Consider the following 18,126-nt stretch of genomic DNA (forward strand, 5'->3'; position numbering starts at 1 on the left):
TCTGGAGATGGACTTGTAACCTTGAGATTGTTGATATTTTGCCACAATTTTGGTTCTCAGGTCCTCAGACAGTTCTCGTCTCCTCTTTCTGTTGTCCATGCTTAGTGTGGCACAGACAGACACACAATGCAAAGGTTAAGTGAACGTCTCTCCTTTTTATCTGCTTTCAGGTGTGATTTCTATATTGCCCACACCTGTTACTTGCCCCAGGTGAGTTTACAGGAGCATCACATGCTTGTAACATTCTTATTTATCCGCAGTTGTGAAAGGGTGCCAATACTTTTGTCCAGCCCATTTTTGGAGGTTTGTGTGACATTATGTCGAATTTGCTTTCTTTCCTCCCTTTTTTTGTTTTGTCCCAATACACACAAAGGGAATAAACATGTGTATAGCAAAACATGTGTTAATGCAATACGTTTCGTGAGAAATACATGATTTCCTGGAGAAATATCAAGGGTGCCAACAATTTCGGCCATGACTGTATATCAACAAGGGTACCCTTCACAGTTCTGGGTCCGGGCTGGAAGATGAGATGATTCCCCCCTCCGGCAGGAATAAGGATATGAGCCCTCAAGGAATGTGAATGGATCCAGCAAGCCAGAGATCCCTTTAAGGGATAGATGGGTATGGATGCCTGTTTACAGGTGCTTCCCTCTGTGGATGGATGGAGTGAAGACTGGATCGCGGCAAGGCTCTATAAATGATAAAGCTCCAAACATCTATTAGAACTTTCCAGGAAGGGGGGAGGACAACAGCCGGGCATAAGAACCCCCCGCTACAACACATATCCCATACACTGAGCCCACACAACTAGGCACATTCAGTCGGCGTGCCGTCACCATTCCAGTCTTCACTCCATCCATCCAGAGAGGGAAGCACATGTAAACAGGCATCCATACCCTTCTATCCCTTAAAGGGACCTCTGGCTTGCTGGATCCATTCACATTCCTTGAGGGCTCATATCCTTCTTCCTGGAAGGGGAATCATCTCATGTTCCAGCCCGGACCCAGAACTGTGAAGGGGACCCTTGTTGATATATACACCGCGATATTTTATTATACTTCTGGTGAGTGCGCAGTTCTTATTTTACCACTGGGAGCACCACCACTGGATTGAAGATTCTATGATATTCACACTACATAGACTGTCACGTTTTCATGATTTATTTAGTATTTAGGACATTTTAACTGGATTCATTTCGTATTATTCATAGTGCTGCACCATTTTTTTACATTTGACGAGGTTTTATCTGGTTTCCTTGTGTGTTCAGCTGCTTATTTTAAGTGCGCTCACTTTTGTTATTATTTAATATATTGTGTGTATGTGCAATAAAATCAATTTTAGTTTGAGTTTTTTACCAAAATATAGATGCGATAAACAATAGCTGAAATATTGTGTGCCATAAAATTCTGCTATCTTATTCTCCAGGGTCCTTGCTTTCAGAAAATATAAAATGCTTTGGAAGGTTTATGTAATGTTAAAGTATAATTACAGGCCAAACCTTTCTTTTTTTTGGGGGGGGGGGGATTAGAAGACCTACCACACTCCCTATGTGTCCTGTTTACCATTATCACAAAGTGAAAGTGAAAGGAAAATCCCAATTCTTGGCTTGCCACCAGAACAGGGATAGTGCGAAAATCTTCCATCGGGCATTAGTTCTGCTGACAACTAACGATCACAGAGATCACTAGCTGTAAAACCCACCCCTTTACCCATTCTCCTCGGAGTGTCAGTGGGGCAAATTTGTTAAGCAAATTAGTGACACAATTAGTTACAAATTTGGTATGGTCTTTGCAACAAGTTCAAAGACAGATTTAATACAAAAAATGAGATAGGCTTCCGCTCTAAACAGATGTACAATATATATATATATATTTGTGTATATATATATATATATATATGGCATGGTCAGGTTTCATTGAGTTGCAAGTATGACTTTAGAGCAGCTAAAGGAGGAATTTATGATTCAGGCTGTAACCTTGTACTATGTCTGTCTCATAAAGTGTTTCAATTTTCTTTTTAGCCTTCCTTTGCCCTGCAACACCCTGCAACATGCCCACAAGTTTTAGGTAGGAAAAAAAAAATATCATGCTATTATTTCTTGACCCTACTATGGGTACAAATAACAAATAATGTACACATTACTGCAAATGTAAAGCTTAGGAAATAATATTTTGGGGGTTTTCTTTTGGGAGTCATGGTAATGGCAAAAAACATACAGCGAAATTTTGACAAAATCTTTATTTTTTAATATTTTGGGCTAATTTTCATGTGATGAAAAACAAGAGATATCATTAACCACCTTATGATTTTATATCTTATTAAAAACAAGATATAATTTACCTGGATACACTTAAGTAGTTGCGATGTTATGTACAGTTTTGCTAACACATGCCAAAGCTTCAAAACTGGGTTCAGGCATTAAAGTGACACTCTACTAAAAACAAGGCGATATTCATGTATGTATTCTTAACTCAAAAATGTACCTTTTAGGGCTAATGTGCATTGCTTTTTCCAAACAAATCAAAGTGATGGGGAGAGGTTCAGGGCTCATGGAGGACATTACAAAGTCAGAAATTATTTCATTAGAATATACTGTATTTAATGGATTTCAGGGCTATTAAGTAGTGTATGTGTATGGTTTATTTTTGGAGAATAACAATATTGTTTAATGTCACTTTAAGGTTTGTTTTATCTTCATGATGAGGTTAATGGAAGATTATTTTGTCTTACTGGAGACTTGCTGTGTCGTAGGAGAGATGCCAGCAATCGGTTTGCTTCTCCTCGTACACCAATGTGATCTTTCACTTCACACCACTGCACAAGTCTTCCCAGGAGTTTGGGATCCTGTCCTAGAATCCTTGCTGTATCAGCTTTAATAAGAAAAAAACAATGTAATTCCAATATGCAAAGTGAACCTGAATAAAAAAATGAAAGGTATAACTATTAGCTTGCCAGAGTCAGGCAGAGCAAAATACCTGCATATATTCAAACCCAACAGTTGCATTACTATTTAAGATTATTTTCAATTAAAAATAAAAAGTGTAGGTAGACACAGAAATGTAAGCTCACCTTACCACTGGAGCCCTTGGCTTGGCTTATTAAGCCAAGTGACCTTGACATTATTATTATTATTATTATACAGCATTTATATAGCGCCAACAGTTTGCTCAGCGCTGTACATTATAATGGGAGACAGTACACGAGACATTACAGTAACAATACAATTCAATACACGAGGGGTTCGAGGGCCCTGCTCCTTGGAGCTTACAATCTAGGAGGGAGGGGATAGTGGTACAGGAGGTAAAGCTGTGGGGGATGGAGTGGTAGGAAGAGTGGAGGAGATCGGCAATTAGCTGAGGGCGGGGTAGGCTTCCCTGAAGAGATGGATTTTCAGAGTGTGCCTAAAGGTGAGGAGAGTAGGTGATAGTCCGATGGATTGGGGTAGGGAGTTCCAGAGGATGGGGGAAGCCCTGGAGAAGTCCTGGAGACAGGCATGGGAGGAGGAGATCAGGGAACTAGAGAGTAGGAGGTCTTGTGAGGAGCGGAGAGTATGTTTTGGGTGGTTTTGGGTGGTATTTGGATACCAGATCGGTGATGTAGTTTGGGGCAGTATTATGAACAGCTTTGTATGTCAATGTTAGCATTTTGAATTTTATCCGCAATCGGAAGCCAGTGGAGGGATTGGCAGAGGGGGGGTGGCAGATACGGAGCGGTTAGTAAGGTGGATGAGTCTGGCCGCAGTATTCAGGATATACTGAAGCGGGGATAGCCTGCGGTGGGGTAAGCCGATGAGGAGGGAGTTACAGTAGTCAAGTCGTGATATAATAAGGGAGTGAATGAGTTGCTTAGTGGTTTCCTGGGTTAGGAACGGACGTATTTTGGAGATGTTGCGGAGGTGAAGTCTACATGAGTTTGTCAGCAATTGGACCTGGGGCTGGAAGGACAGATTGGAGTCTAGGATGACACCTAGTACTCTGGCTTGCGGGGTGGGACTGATGGTGGTGTTTGTCTTGATGGAGAAGTCAGGGGGGGCACAGGCTGGGGGGAAAACTAGGAGCTTGGTTTTGGAAAGATTTAGTTTGAGGAAGTGGAGTGACATTCAATCCGATATGTCGTTCAGTAGGCTTGTGATATGGGCGGAGACTGAAGGGGTGAGGTGAGGGGTAGAGAGATATATTTGCGTGTTGTCGGCATAGAGATGGTAGTTGAAGCCATGAGAGTGTATCAATTGGCCAAGGGAGGAGGTGTAGATGGAGAAGAGAAGGGGCCCGAGGACAGAACCTTGAAGGACCCCAACAGAGAGGGGGAGTGAAGAAGATGTGGCAGCATTATAGGTAACACTGAAGGAGCGCTGTGATAGGTAGGAAGAGAGCCAGAAGAGAGCGGAGTCTCTGAGGCCAAGAGAGTGTAGTTTTTTGAGGGGGTGGTCAACCGTGTCGAAAGCCGTGGAGAGGTCGAAGAGTAGAGCACTGAATAGTGGCCATTAGCTTTGGCAGCAGGTCGTTGGTGAGTTTGAGTAGGGCAGTTTCGGTTGAGTGTAAGGGGAGGAAGCCAGACTGTAGGGGATCAAGGAGGTTGTTGTCGGTGAGGTGGGAACTTAGGCGATTATAGACTAAGCGCTCTAGGAGTTTGGATGTAAATGGCAGCAGGGAGATGGGTCTAAGGTTGTTCAGGTCGGTGGGATTCAGGGAGGGTTTTTTAAGTATGGGAGTGATGTGCGCGTGCTTTAGAGGGGAGGGGGATGTGCCAGTAGAGAGGGAAAGATTAAAGTTCTGAGTGAGGGAGCATAGGATGGAGGAAGAGGGTGATCATAGGAGTTGTGAGGGGATAGGGTCAAGGGGGCAGGTGGTGAGGCGGGCTTCAGGGAAGACCTTAATGACCTCTTCAGTGGTAGCAGGGTTGAAGGAGTGGAGGGGGTTTTAGTGTGAGGAGTGCTGGGTGGGGTGGAAGTCTGGGCAGTGGCGAGGTCGAAGGAGAGGAATGTTGAGGGGGTTTTCATGTGAGGGATGCTAGGTGGGGTGGAAGTCTGAGCAGTGGCGATGTCCCTACAAATTGTGTCGATTTTGTTTTTGAAGTGGTTAGCAATCTCATGGGCAGTGAGTGATATACTGGGTGGAGGTGGGGGCGGAGAGAGTAGAGAGTTAGAGAGAGACTTCAATCAGAGCTTTGGCACAACCCCATTCAAACCCTCTGTGACCAGTACAGAGAGCTGCTGAGGCATCTGTACCCAAAACTACAGTGCAGGTTCGTCAGGAGCTTTCTCTCTGGGCATCTGGGGCTGTAGAGAAAAATCCTACACACCATATCGGGGCAATGGTAAAGGCTCCTACCTGATTGTGTTCAGGTTTGTAGATTATATAGTTACATAGTTAGTCTAGTTGATGAAAAGACACAAGTCCATCCAGTTCAACCAATAGAAGGGGGAAATAAAATATACAATCCTATATAAACAATCCATTACCCACAGTTGATCCAGAGGAAGGCACAAAACCCCAACAAAGCATGAACCAATTTGTGCAGCAGGAGGGAAAAAATCCTTTCTGATCCCCCAAGAGGCAATCAGATATTCCCTAGACCACCTTTATCTATAAATGTTAGTATCTAGTTATGTGTATATAGGAAAGAATCCAGGCCTTATAAAAAAAACTATTTGCTGAGCTGGACAGAACCAGCTCTTGAGGTAGTCTATTCCTCATTTTCACTATTGTTACTGTGAAGAAGCCTTTCCGTATTTGGAGGTTAAATCTCTTTTCCTCCAGACATAAAGAGTACCCCCTTGTCCTCTGTGATGATCTCAGGGTGAATAACTCTACACCGAGTTCACTATATGAACCACTGATGTATTTATACATGTTGATCATATCCCCCCTTAATCTCCTCTTCTCAAGCAAGAATAAATTCAGTTGCCCTAATCTTTCCTCATAGCTGAGCTCCTCCATGCCTGGTATCGGTTTGGTTGCCCTTCTCTGTACTTTCTCCAGTTCCCCAAAGTTCTTTTTGTGAATTGGTGCCCAAAACTGAACTGCATATTCCAGATGAGGTCTTACTAATGATTTGTACTGGGATAAAATGATCTCCCTCTCTCTCCCTCACCCCCCCCCCAGACTGCTCCCTGCAGTCTCTTCTCCAGTATGCTCTGGCTGTCACAGGTCCTTTGACATCATCAAGTATAGTGCAAAGTTCATAGTCCTGCATTGCAAGATGTTGAGTCACAGATAATAAAGAAGAAGCAGAGAACTCCAGTGCCAGGGAAGTAGAGGATCAGGTAAGTTAAAGTGCTTACTCCAATACCCTAGACCTAAATGAGCAGTTAACCTGTACAGTGCAGCACAGCCCCATTGCGAGGAGAAATTTCCAAGTTTCCTTCTGTTGCGCTTTAATATTTCAATGCAGAGAAATGATTTGTGCTGAGATCTGGACTGATTAGGGAAGGTGCTGCTGATACAACTAAATAGGTATCTGTGACAGCTTTTCCTTACAACCAGACCATCCTAGCAGGGCTGATTTCAGAAAGGCAGACATCAAACAGCTTAGCTCTTTTGTGCTATTTGTAGCTGAGGCCTGTAATTCACAGTATTCCTAAAACCAGCTATATTATTTTCCTGAATAAAACTGATAGTTCAGGCATGGGTAGTACCCCACTAACTCCCTTCGGAATTTCAGTGCCAGTATGTCCCTGGTGCTGTTCTCCCCAGTACAGTCTCACTCATCCAGTTAAATTTTTTATAACACAAAGTCATCTGTAAAGTAGGTAGACTAATGAACTCATATTCATCTAGCTACTGGAGTTCTTTAAAAATATAACAAGCTGATACATGACTCAATGAGCTTGCATTCACTCAGTTCATCTCTAGCTGTTTGTAAAGACAAGGAATTATTTAATTTTTACATAACATGCATTACATTTTATTCCTAGGTTTCTTATTATGCAGATTTACACTCCCCAGCCACTTTATTAGGTACATTTTGCTAGTACCGGGTTGAACCCCCTTTTGCCTTCAGAACTGTGTTGGAAACATTCCTCAGAGATTTTGGTCCATGCTGACATGTGTTACTGTTTCCTTTTTTATCATCTCAAACCAGTCTGCCCATTCTCCTCTAAGATCAACAAGGCATTTCTGTCTACACAACTGCCACTCACTGGATATTTTCTTGTTTTTTGGACCCTAGAGATGGTTGTGCGCGAAAATCCCAGTAGATCAGCAGTTCTGAAATACTCAGACCAGCCAGTCTGGCACCAACAACCATGCCACGTTCAAAGTCACTTAAATCTCCTTTCTTCCACATTCTGATGCTCGATTTGAACTTCAGCAAGTCATCTTCGCCACGTCTAGATGCCTAAATGCATTGAGTTGCTGCCATGTGATTTTTTTCAATTAGCAATTTGTGTCACCAAGCAATTGAACAGGTGTACCTAATAAAGTGGCCGGTGAGTGTATTTGGCCCTCCTAAATAGTACCACTTCACTGAACACAAAAGTATTTCCCTTATAAAAAAGTTAGTTACATCCTCCTAAAAGGTTAGCTACATTTGTCATTTTCTTGTGTCTAACTTAAACAAGTTACTTGCCATTGCCATCAGTGGATTCAGTATGTCAGTATTCATTGTCTTGTTTCTGTACCTTGGCCATCAGTCAGCATCCTTAGTGTTCCAAGAAGTTTGAACTGCACTGGAGGCATCTCTGAGCGCAGTAACATTTGGATTCGATCTGCCACCCCTTCTTCCAGCATCTTCACTTTGTTCATCACTGAGAATATAGATCATGGTCAATGCCAAGGTACTTATTGCATACTTATGGAATACGATCAAGACCATCTAAAAATTGCAGACACTAAGCAGCCAGTTAGAATTACATTCCATTTAATAAATGTATTGTCAGATGCTAGAACGACATTTAGAAAGTCTACTTTCAGGCAGAAAAATGACTCTTCAGTACAGTTGTGTATTCCCCTAAAATGGGAACATGTTGAACGAAATTCGGCCAGTTGAGTAGTGACCAGCCGAATTTTGATCTTTATGTGGCCCTTTCTGTTTGACAAAAGTCGAAAAGTAGATCAACTTCTGTTGAACGGGACTGTTGAAAAGTCCCTGCTTTCAGAATACTTTGTTCTAGCCAGGAGCACTCCTCCATCTACCTCGCTTGTGTAAGCTTGTCTACCCAGCTTGTAGTGAATGTAAACCCTAACTAAATGTCATTTAGTTTGCTAAACCATGTTTTTAATAATATAGCAAGAAAAGAGAACATACCAGCAACTGTAAGGGTTAAACAGTGCTGATATTGGCCAAAAATAAAATCAGGTTGGTGTAAATACAAAATGTTTGTTTGATTGAAATGCACTTTTATTAACGTAGATGTGAACCATGACTAAATAATGTTTAGTAATATTTTGAACAATTGTCATTTTTTATACAATATCTTTTCATCCTAAATTTTATATCAATGCTTTTTGCAGCCACCTTCGGGCCACATGCACGCTTTCCAGTGATGACTGCTGTTGGTGTAATGAGTGGACCAATGCCTGCATAGTGTATGTTATAAGAACCAAGAATGTACGTTTCAAAATTTGCACCTCTCTTCCATCGAAAGAATGCCCTTCTTAGTTAGCTTTAATGATCTGTGCTCCATCTCTGGCTGTTTCTGGGTTTGTTCTTACTTACTCCCCACCCCTGTACTCTGCATTAGTTACTGTGACCCCTGCACTCTTACTTCTGACTTCTAAACTGCATTACTTATTCCTGACCCCTGCACTCTACATTACATACTACTGACCTCTGTGTCACATATTACAACCTCTGCACTCTTCATTACTTGCTCCCAAACCCTTCACTCTGCATTACAAACTACTGACCTCTGAACTCTGCATTACTACTGACCTCTAATCTTTGCTTTACTTTCTCTTGACCCTTTCACTCTGCCTTACAAACTACTGACCACTGAACTTTGTGTTACTAACTCCTGACTCCTGCACTTTGTGTTACCTGCTACTGATCTCTGAATTCTGCATTACTTACTCTTGACCCCTACACTCTGTGTTACTTACTCCTGACCCCTGCATTATGTATTACTGATCTCTGAACTCTGCCTTGCTTACTCCTGAGCCCTGCATTGTGTACTTTACACATTACTGACCTTTTGAATTTGGTGCTGCTTGCCACTGACCCCTACACTCTTCAATCCTCTCTTAATTTTTAATGGGACCTTGCTAGGTCATAACATTAAAAAAAAAAGCACACTTCACCCCATTTTTCATCTCTTCCATTTTTTTTAAGGTAGATCTCTACCTCTCCAGGGTTGCCTACCTCTGCTCTAAAAACAATGCCATTTCTTATATGACTGAAGAATCAATTCTGGATGTTTGGTATATAATGTCTATAAGTACCTTCAATCTTCAGATAAAGCAGGTTAAGAAATTTGCATTTCTTCACACGTAAGCTACAAATGCAAATTATATGAGCTGTTGGGAAATGAGCAGCTTCTGGGCAAAGCATAATAAAAGTGGCTTAGGTAGACACATAACTAAAATCTGGCCCTGGGTAGTCTAAATTAATAAGTCTTATCTTATACACCTAAAATAGCCTAATGCTTCCCTCTCCTAACAGGTGCCAGTCATATTTCAGGATTTTATTCTTCATCTTTAGCATATTGATTTGATTTTTGGAATGAATTAAATTCCTTTTGTTAATAATAGCAGATGGAAAATTTCTAATGAATTGAATTGTGATTCAGATGAAGGCCAATTAGCACACTTATTCTCCATGACCAATTCCCTAAACTGTTAAACCCATAATTAACACTATGAAGTCTCTTCAGTGGTCAGATACAAGGCTGCTCTGTTCTTTGCTATGATGTGGACAATGAATGAACACAACAATGACCCCCGCTGCAAATATCCCCCTATCTACCATTCCCAGGCACGGCTGTGTGAGCTGCATGTTGTTATTCAAAAAAAAAAAAAAGCCATGGATTTGGTAATTATTTTTCTTGCACGCTTCATAAGGTAATTGATGGATTACATTGCATGTGTCCTTCTGCTATGCCGGATATGATGGATGACTCGCTTAACACTCCCGCTTACAGCGTTTTCCGATTGCAAGAAGAAAAATCTCTTCTAATGCTTTTTTCTTTCCTGCCATCTCCATTGTCCTAATAGATATGGGGGCATTTGAAAACTTGACAATAATTCAAATTAAAATGTTTTAGAATCAATATATGCAAATCCCCAAATTACATTTTGAAAATGGAAAGCGCTCTCTATGACAAAAAGTCTTTTGCTCTTCTTTTTCTGTAAATGTAATATTAAACCCTTCATAGGCTAATGAGATGTCAGTGCAAGGGTTAAAGCCAAGGGACTTGGTGGCTTGGAGAAATACATTAGGATTAAGCTTTGGTTGAATCTGCCATGGATTATATTACACCGCTCAAATTTATCACAGAAAACATGAATTCCAAACAGAACCAACGACATAAGTAATGTTCTCTACTGCTTGAACATTTGCTCAATATGTCATTCTCTAATAGTGCTGTGGTAAACAATTCAAAATGTCACAGATGAGGGAAAAGTGTCCATGCTTTTAGAGACAGGAAATGCAAAGTGTGGGTGACAAGCTGGGTCTTTGTCTTCCTAGGTGTAATAAGCAGGTTGCTTGCAAAGTGCCAGTTAATGAGATAGCATTTATGGGCACCATAATTAAGACTGAAAGTAAGAATTCGGCTGTCATTCTAAAACTTTTTTATTTAGGATTTATATTACCATTCAAAAATACAATAATTGCTGTTTTTACAATCTTAGATATTTTTAAGGTTATACATATGTGTTAGTTTCATAACACAAAAGTGACTCTCAACATTAAATCTGGTATATAATATCACATGGCATTAAAGGATAAGTTCACTTTTTTAACCAAAAATAATAAACGCACATTTTTTTGCAGGCAGAAAAAGGTGCATTTATTATTTTTGGTTGCAGGAGCTTGGAAACCATTGCACTAGTGATCAGCAGATGGCTTTTGGCAAGCAGGTCTCCTGCAGATCTGTCAGTATATCTGCATGCCGCTGCAGAATGTAGGGGCAAGCAGATATACTGACAGGAAGAATCAATTAACTACCACGGTGCTCTACAGCACTGTGGTAGTTCATTGAGAACTACAAGCTTGTATGAGTGAATGAGTAATGTGGCTGGGTGGGCAGAGCCCTGCACGGTCATGTTTTTTAAAAAATTTGACAGCTGGTGGAAGAAGAGAAAATCCCCCACTAACTGTCAAAGCGGAGGGGGCCCGGAGTATTCAAAACATGTTACACCTTGAAAATGGGTGTAATGTGTTAAGAAAGGTGAACTTAGCCTTTAATGCATTACAGGACAGGTGTCCTGCATACAAATGCCCTGGCAAGAAACTTGTGTGCTCATACAATGCTGTACCCAAACAAAATTTATATCATTTGTTTTCACACAAATAGAGCTTTCTTTTGGTGAAATTTGATTTAAAAAAAGACAAAGTTTAGAAAAAAACAATATTTTTTTTACTTTCTGTTATAAAACATATCCAATAATAATAATAATAATAAAAAAACTTTCTTCATAAATTTAGGTCAAAGTGTATTCTGCTGTCTTTGGTAAAAAGATCCCAGTAAGTGTAATATTGATTGCTTTGTGTGAAAGTTATAGCGCCTACAAACTATGGTATATATATTGGAATTTTTTTTTATTCTACTAATGGTGGTGATCAGCGACTTATAATGGGACTGCGATAGTGTGCCAGGTAATCGGACACTAAATGACGCTGGGGGGAGCTGACTAACTGCCACTGACATCACCAATGACATTAATACAGTGATAATACTGTACACTGTCACTGTTCTAATGACACTGACTAGGCTGATCAAAAAGTTAAATGTGTGTTGTAATATGTGTAAAACATGTTTTTATAAGAGATCGCTTTGTTTCTCATCCCTGCTTGAGATTGTTCCTTCTCTACAGAGCTCTGTGTTGATTTTTAACACAGAGCTCTAGGCTGTGACTGTACACAGCCGATCAGCAGGTCCCAGCCATGAGTCATTGGCAGGGACTTGCTGATAGACACCCACTGTGTACAATCACAGTGGGTGTGGGCGGGAAAAGGGGGGGCACATGCGTATGCCCTATGCCCAGAAGCAGGCAGCAATGTACCAGTACGTCATGGGCTGCTCATCTGCAGTACAGTGCACATGGTGGTGGTGGTGGTGGGGGTGGGGGGTGCGGCCCGAAAGCAGTAAAACTAAGAGTAAGCCTGCCAGTTCACAAGGACACTAAAAGGATAAAAACAAACTCCTAATTATATTATATGTAGCACCCTCCTAGCGTAGGATGCTAGGCAGATTTAGTTTTTGGCTCCTTCTGTAGTCAAAAAAGCAGTGATTGTTTGTTTTGGTCTGATCAGGGTTTCACAGGCTGGGAGTTTGATTGCTTCCCTCTGCCTCTGGAAGATACTTCCAGAACACAGGGAGGGAGATTCAAATGACCAGCCTAAATATTTATCATGGCCTGGCCAGTCTCTGGAGAGGAGTGTCTAGAAGGTGGCTTGGGGTCCCAAGCATTAGGTGGGGCTACTGCCCCTCTGAAATAGCCTGTGGACTATGTAGCTGTTTTGCAGGCATCAACCATGTCAGGGCTGGGGGCCTGGAGTAATCTTCTGAGGAGCTGGTGTGGGGCTTCTCCATAAGGCTTCGTTCGGGTCTGGAGAAGAATTGTCTCCCTCACTGAACCATGTCTAGAGGAAGCTGGAAGGTGTCCAGCTATCCTGGGGACTTGTGAGTAATGACTCAATGAATTAATTGATTATTGGTGACTCTGTGTGCTTTTGGGATATAAGTGTCATCACAGGTAGCTTGGACAGAGATGGCTCTCGCATGGTTTTGGCCATTTCCCTGTCCTCAGCAGTATCTTGGAGTGTGAGGCTGGATAAGAGTGTCTTTCTGTTTGCTGTGCAGCATTTTGGAGTATCCCAAACTCTAACCCCTCTCCTGTTTAAAGTTCTTCAAGCATTACATTTAAAAAAAAGACATTACCTAGACTGCGCTATTGGAGAATGGCTGGTGCTTGTGGTGATGGGCAGTCTCTGTACTGTTAGGAAAACCAGCTATTACCTGCGGGACTAGAACTACATATATGTAAACGTCAAAAAATAAAGTGGTTGTAAAGGCTCAAGTTTTTTTCCTTCGTGCATTCTATGCATGAATAAAAAAAAACACCTCTGTGAAGCAGCCCCCCCTAATATTTACCTAAGTTCCCTCTCAATCCAACAATATGCACTGGAGTCTCAGCTATCCCAGGACTCCCTCTCGTTATTGGCATCAGCGGGTACAAATGGATTCTGCTGCTATCAATTCCAGCCAGTGAGCCAATAAGGATAGAGAGGGGGCAGGGCGGACCCACAGCTCCATGTGTGAATGGACAAATGGAGCAGTGGCTGGGGAGTGCTTATGCTTGGTGCCCTTATAGCAAAGGGAGAAGGGAGGGTCCAGAAGCGCTGGCAGGGGAATCTAGAAGAGGAGGATTCGGGCTGCTCTGTGTAAAACCACTGCACACAGCAGATAAGTATAGACATGTTTGTATTTTTTTTTTTGGTATTTAAATTTAAGCTGTTAGAATCACTTTAATTTCTCTTATTTACTTTTTGTTATGTCTGTACCATCACTACCAAAAAATACATGTTGGTTCTGCCAAAAAACATGTGAGGTGATACAGGCAGAACGTTTAACTGGAAACTCTTCTTTTACACCAGTCCAGTTCCAATGATGTTAAGGAATTCTTCAGCAACCTTCATTTGCTACAGCTTAGCTGATCCATTTTGAAGGAGAAGCCCTCAGAGCGCAAAAGGCCAGAGTGGCCTGTCCCTCAAAACATGTTAGTTAACTTGTATGAATAGAAGGTTGCTGAAAGGGTCCTTCAACTGATCTAGATGATTGAGATATGAGGAGGTCCTGTCTATGGGCTGTGATGGATGATTACATGCCTTTTAAGTTTACTACTTTTGTGAGTATTTTATATGGATTTAATGTTTAAATAAAATTATGTCAAAAGCTTTGCATAAGACCAGTGCACTTTCTTTTCATGAATATAAAGCAAAAATCCTGAAAAAAAAACATTGCAGCCACTACATCTAAATACTGATAAACTGCAATATACTACATTTTTGTTCTTGGGTTTATATACAATTTAAAAAGTTTAGATTACCAGGTATTGCAAGATTGCGCAGGGCACTCAGAGCAGCATGCTGTACAGCAACATCTCCATTCTCAACATGTTGTTCTAGCAGGTCTAAAAGTTGATGGACAACTCCAAGCTGTACCATTTTCACACAGTTACTGTCTGAGAAAGCAAGAAACACAAGCAAAATGTATGTTATAGCAGAATGTTGGTAAGTATTAATTAGAGATTTTCTAAATACATGCTAATTATTGAGTATATACAGTACATACTGCGCTTTAGCCCCTAAAAGGTACAGAATTATCAGAGATGCCTATGTATACATGTTCTATATACACATGTACTGTATTAGCAAAAGTTGGGCACACGAAGGATCAGGGGAGTGTAACATACAGCCTGGTACGCTACTGTTAATAAAATTAAGAGATAACTGTGCATTCCTGAACAGAATCACCAACCACATGTAGAACTGCATGTTATTTGAAAATTTTTATAGTGGAAAAAAGAAAAAATGGGAACAGGCAGGATTTTTACTGTAGAGACAATATCTCTTTTGCAATAATGTTTCTTACTTGCCTGTCCCTGGTGTACAATCAACTGCACAAGTGTACAATTTCGGCAATGCTGTGATGAATGTACTCCCACAGGAGTGATGTCATCTGAAACAACCAAAGGTCAGTACCTGAAAACAGACTGGTTGAAGATGTCAAGGGCCAGTGGTGAGCTCCAGGACACTGCAGCTCTAGAATAAAGTTAAGTATACAGTAGGGAACATAATTAGTTCATCCCCTGCAGATTTTGTAAGTTTGCCCAATTTTTATCATAGGTGTATTTTAAATGATAGAGACAAAATATCAAGCAACAATCCGGAAAACACACATGATACAAATGTTATAAATTGAGTTGCAGTTCAGTGAGTAAAATAAATATTTGATCAACTATCAACCAACAATAATTCTGGCTCCCACAGATTGGCTGTGTGCTCATGTGGTACACAGATTAGTCCAGTCAATTTAAGAAGGTGTTCCGAACGACAACCCATTATTTGTATAAAAGACATCTGTCCACAGAATCTCTTTGTTGGGCACCACCATGGGCAAGACCAAAGAGCTGTCAAAAGACATTAGAGACAAGATTGTAGACCTGCACAAGGCAGGAATGGGCTACAAGACCATCAGCAAGAAGCTTCGTAAGAAAGAGACAACTGTTGGAGCAATTATTTGCAAATGGAAGAAATACAAAATAACCATCAATCACTCTTGGTCTGGAGCTCCATGCAAGATTTCGCCTCACAGGGTAAGGATGATCATGAGAAATGTGAGGGACCAGCCCAGAACTACACGTGAGGAGCTTGTGAATGACCCCAAAGCAGTTGGGACCACAATCACCAAACCAACTATTGGTAACACAATGCGCTGCAATGGATTGAAATCCTGCAGTGCCGGAAGGTCCCCCTCCTCAAGAAGGCACATGTACAGGCCCGTCTGAAGTTTGCCATTGAAGATCTAAATGAATCAGAGTAGGGTTGGGAGAAAGTGCTGTGGTTAGATGAGACCAAAATTGAGCTTTTTGGCATTAACTTGACTCGCCGTGTTTGGAGGAAGAAAAATGCTGACTATGACCCTAAAAACACCATCCCTACTGTCAAACACAGAAGTAGAAACATTATGCTTTGGGGCTGTTTATTTTGCTAAAGGTACAGGCCAACTTTGCCACATCAAGGGGCCAATGGACAGGGCCATGCATTGTAAAATCTTGGATGAGAACCCTCTTCCGTCAGCTAAAATATTGAAGAAGGGTTGTGGATGAGTCTTCCAATGACCCAAAACATACTGCCAAGGCAACAAAGGAGTGGCTCAAGAAATAGAACATTAAGGTCATGGCATTGCCAAGCAACAGCCAAGAAACCTTAAGGATTAAGAGAAGATCTGTAAAGAAAAATGGACCAAAATCCCACCTGAGATGTGTGCAAACCTGGTAACCAACTACAAGAAATGTCTTACCTTAGTACTTGAAGAAACCCTTGTTGGCAAGCACAAAGTCATGTTTTGCCTGGGGATCAAATACTTATTTTACTCACTGAACTGCAACTCAATTTATAACATTTGTATCATGCTTTTTTCTGGATGTTTGGTTGATATACTGTCTCTGTAATTTAAAATGCACCTATGATAAAATGATAGACCCTTCATTTCTTTGTAAGTAGGCAAACTTACAAAATCTGCAAGGGGTCAAATAATTATTTTCCCCACTGTAGTCCAACTTTAAGTCAAAAGAGAAGAGGGTCCAATAGATTTTATTGTGATAACATTTCAATTATAAAGCAAGTTTAATTTAAAACCTGAAAGGAATCTGAAGGGTAACAACACTCTTATTTAAGTGTGTCAAAAAGAAAACAAATTGGCAATAAGAATAGGCAAGCATATAAAATAATTAAAAAAACAGTAATAGAAAAGTTCAAAGAAGGAAAACTATCCAGAAACAATTTATTCATTGAGTAAAGCAGCAGCTGACCAATCAGATGCCATATAGCCCAAACTGTCATCGCTGCAAGGAGAGGAAAGAAAGTGGCAGGGATTTCAAATCCCCTCTGCTTTCTCTTCCTTCCTACCAATGAAACACAGAATGGAATGCTTGCAGGGAGGTTTCCCACACCACACCTGTGACAAGCCTGCGTTCACACAGGAGCAGTGGGGAAACCGCATGCGATTTGGACAGGAATCATGCTATTTTTAGCAGTGCAATCTGCATCCATTAATGCAAATCGCACCACAAAGAATTGTTGAGTACTTGACCAAAAGTATCAGTACTTGCACTTGCTGATAAAAAAAATGATATTGGTGCATCCCTAAGTATAAATGGTTGGTAGGACATAAGCGGGCGGGCGGTCAGCACAGCTTCATGAGCTGCAAACAGGAGTACAGATAGCAGAGGAGGAGCAAGCCGGGTGGAGGTGTGGGCTGTGCTCTCTGCCCCAGTTGAAAAATACTGGTATAAGCTATACAGTGCATACCTTATCCGTTCATTCACTAGGAAAAAAGATTATTTTTTTCTTTATAGGAAAGTATGTGAAAGATGCATGAACCAAGCAGCTTTGGCCATGCAATTTTTGTCAGTGCCAGTTAAAGCATTCACAACAAATCAGAACTAGGCATTCATGTACCTTAGTCCTTAGAGATTACAAAGAATCATGTGAAATACAAAAAACATCCAATAAACTGAAGCTGTCCATATAAAACATGTAACAAATGATTATTTGTGCAGTTGAATAGCAATAGTGTTAAAAACCGCTTATCTGAATGCCAAACATGTTGAAACTTGAAAAGGATATAGCAGCAGAAGCCCATACCAGGTTCAACTTATGTCTAATAAAGCTGGACATACAATGAATAAAATTTGGCTGGTCCCTGCTTAACGAAAGTTGATTGTTTGACCTACCGCTATCAAAAGGGCAAACTGTAAAACTTCTATTGATCAGTGGCTACAGCTGATCAGTGTATTCTGACAGCGGTGAGTCAGAATCAATTAGAATACTATGGGGTTGATTTACTAAAACTGGAAAGTGCAAAATCTTGTGCATCTATGCATGATAGCCAATCAGATTCTAACTTCATCTTGTTCAATTATGCTTTGACAAAACCTGGAAGCTGATTGGTTATTATGTAGAGCTTCACCAGACTTTACACTCTCCAGTTTTAGTAAATCTCCCCCAATGTCTCTGCAGGGGGATTCATCCTCGCTTTTTTTTTTTTAAATTCAGCTCTCTGGCTGAATTAAAAAAAAAAAAGACAGTATATGGCCAATATTTATTGATCATGCCATACTATCAGGGAGGTGTGTGATTGGCCCCAAATTTATTCTGCAGCAGGACATTGACCACAAACATACAGCCAATGTCATTAAGAACTATCTTCAGTGTAAAGAAAACCAAGGCGTCCTG

The 18,126-nt window shown here is 40.9% G+C and overlaps 1 protein-coding gene across 3 annotated transcripts in view; it reads right to left on the bottom strand.

Moving 5' to 3' along the window:
• The window catches only part of LOC149457695 (rap1 GTPase-GDP dissociation stimulator 1-A-like), a 309,574-nt gene that overhangs the window by 11,389 nt on the left and 280,059 nt on the right, over nucleotides 1-18,126 (bottom strand). For all 3 annotated transcript variants that reach the window (XM_089683341.1, XM_089683340.1, XM_089683339.1), the window contains 3 exons: nucleotides 14,214-14,348; nucleotides 7,625-7,750; nucleotides 2,734-2,873 (listed from right to left, as the gene is read on the bottom strand). In XM_089683341.1, coding sequence (XP_089539467.1) covers nucleotides 2,734-2,873; nucleotides 7,625-7,750; nucleotides 14,214-14,348 — 401 coding nt within the window. The remainder of the gene's footprint in view (nucleotides 1-2,733; nucleotides 2,874-7,624; nucleotides 7,751-14,213; nucleotides 14,349-18,126) is intronic.

The sequence above is a fragment of the Staurois parvus genome, unplaced genomic scaffold (assembly GCF_062004578.1).
Source record: "Staurois parvus isolate SC_StPar_1 unplaced genomic scaffold, SC_StPar_1.0 ptg000306l, whole genome shotgun sequence".
NCBI lineage: Eukaryota > Metazoa > Chordata > Amphibia > Anura > Ranidae > Staurois > Staurois parvus.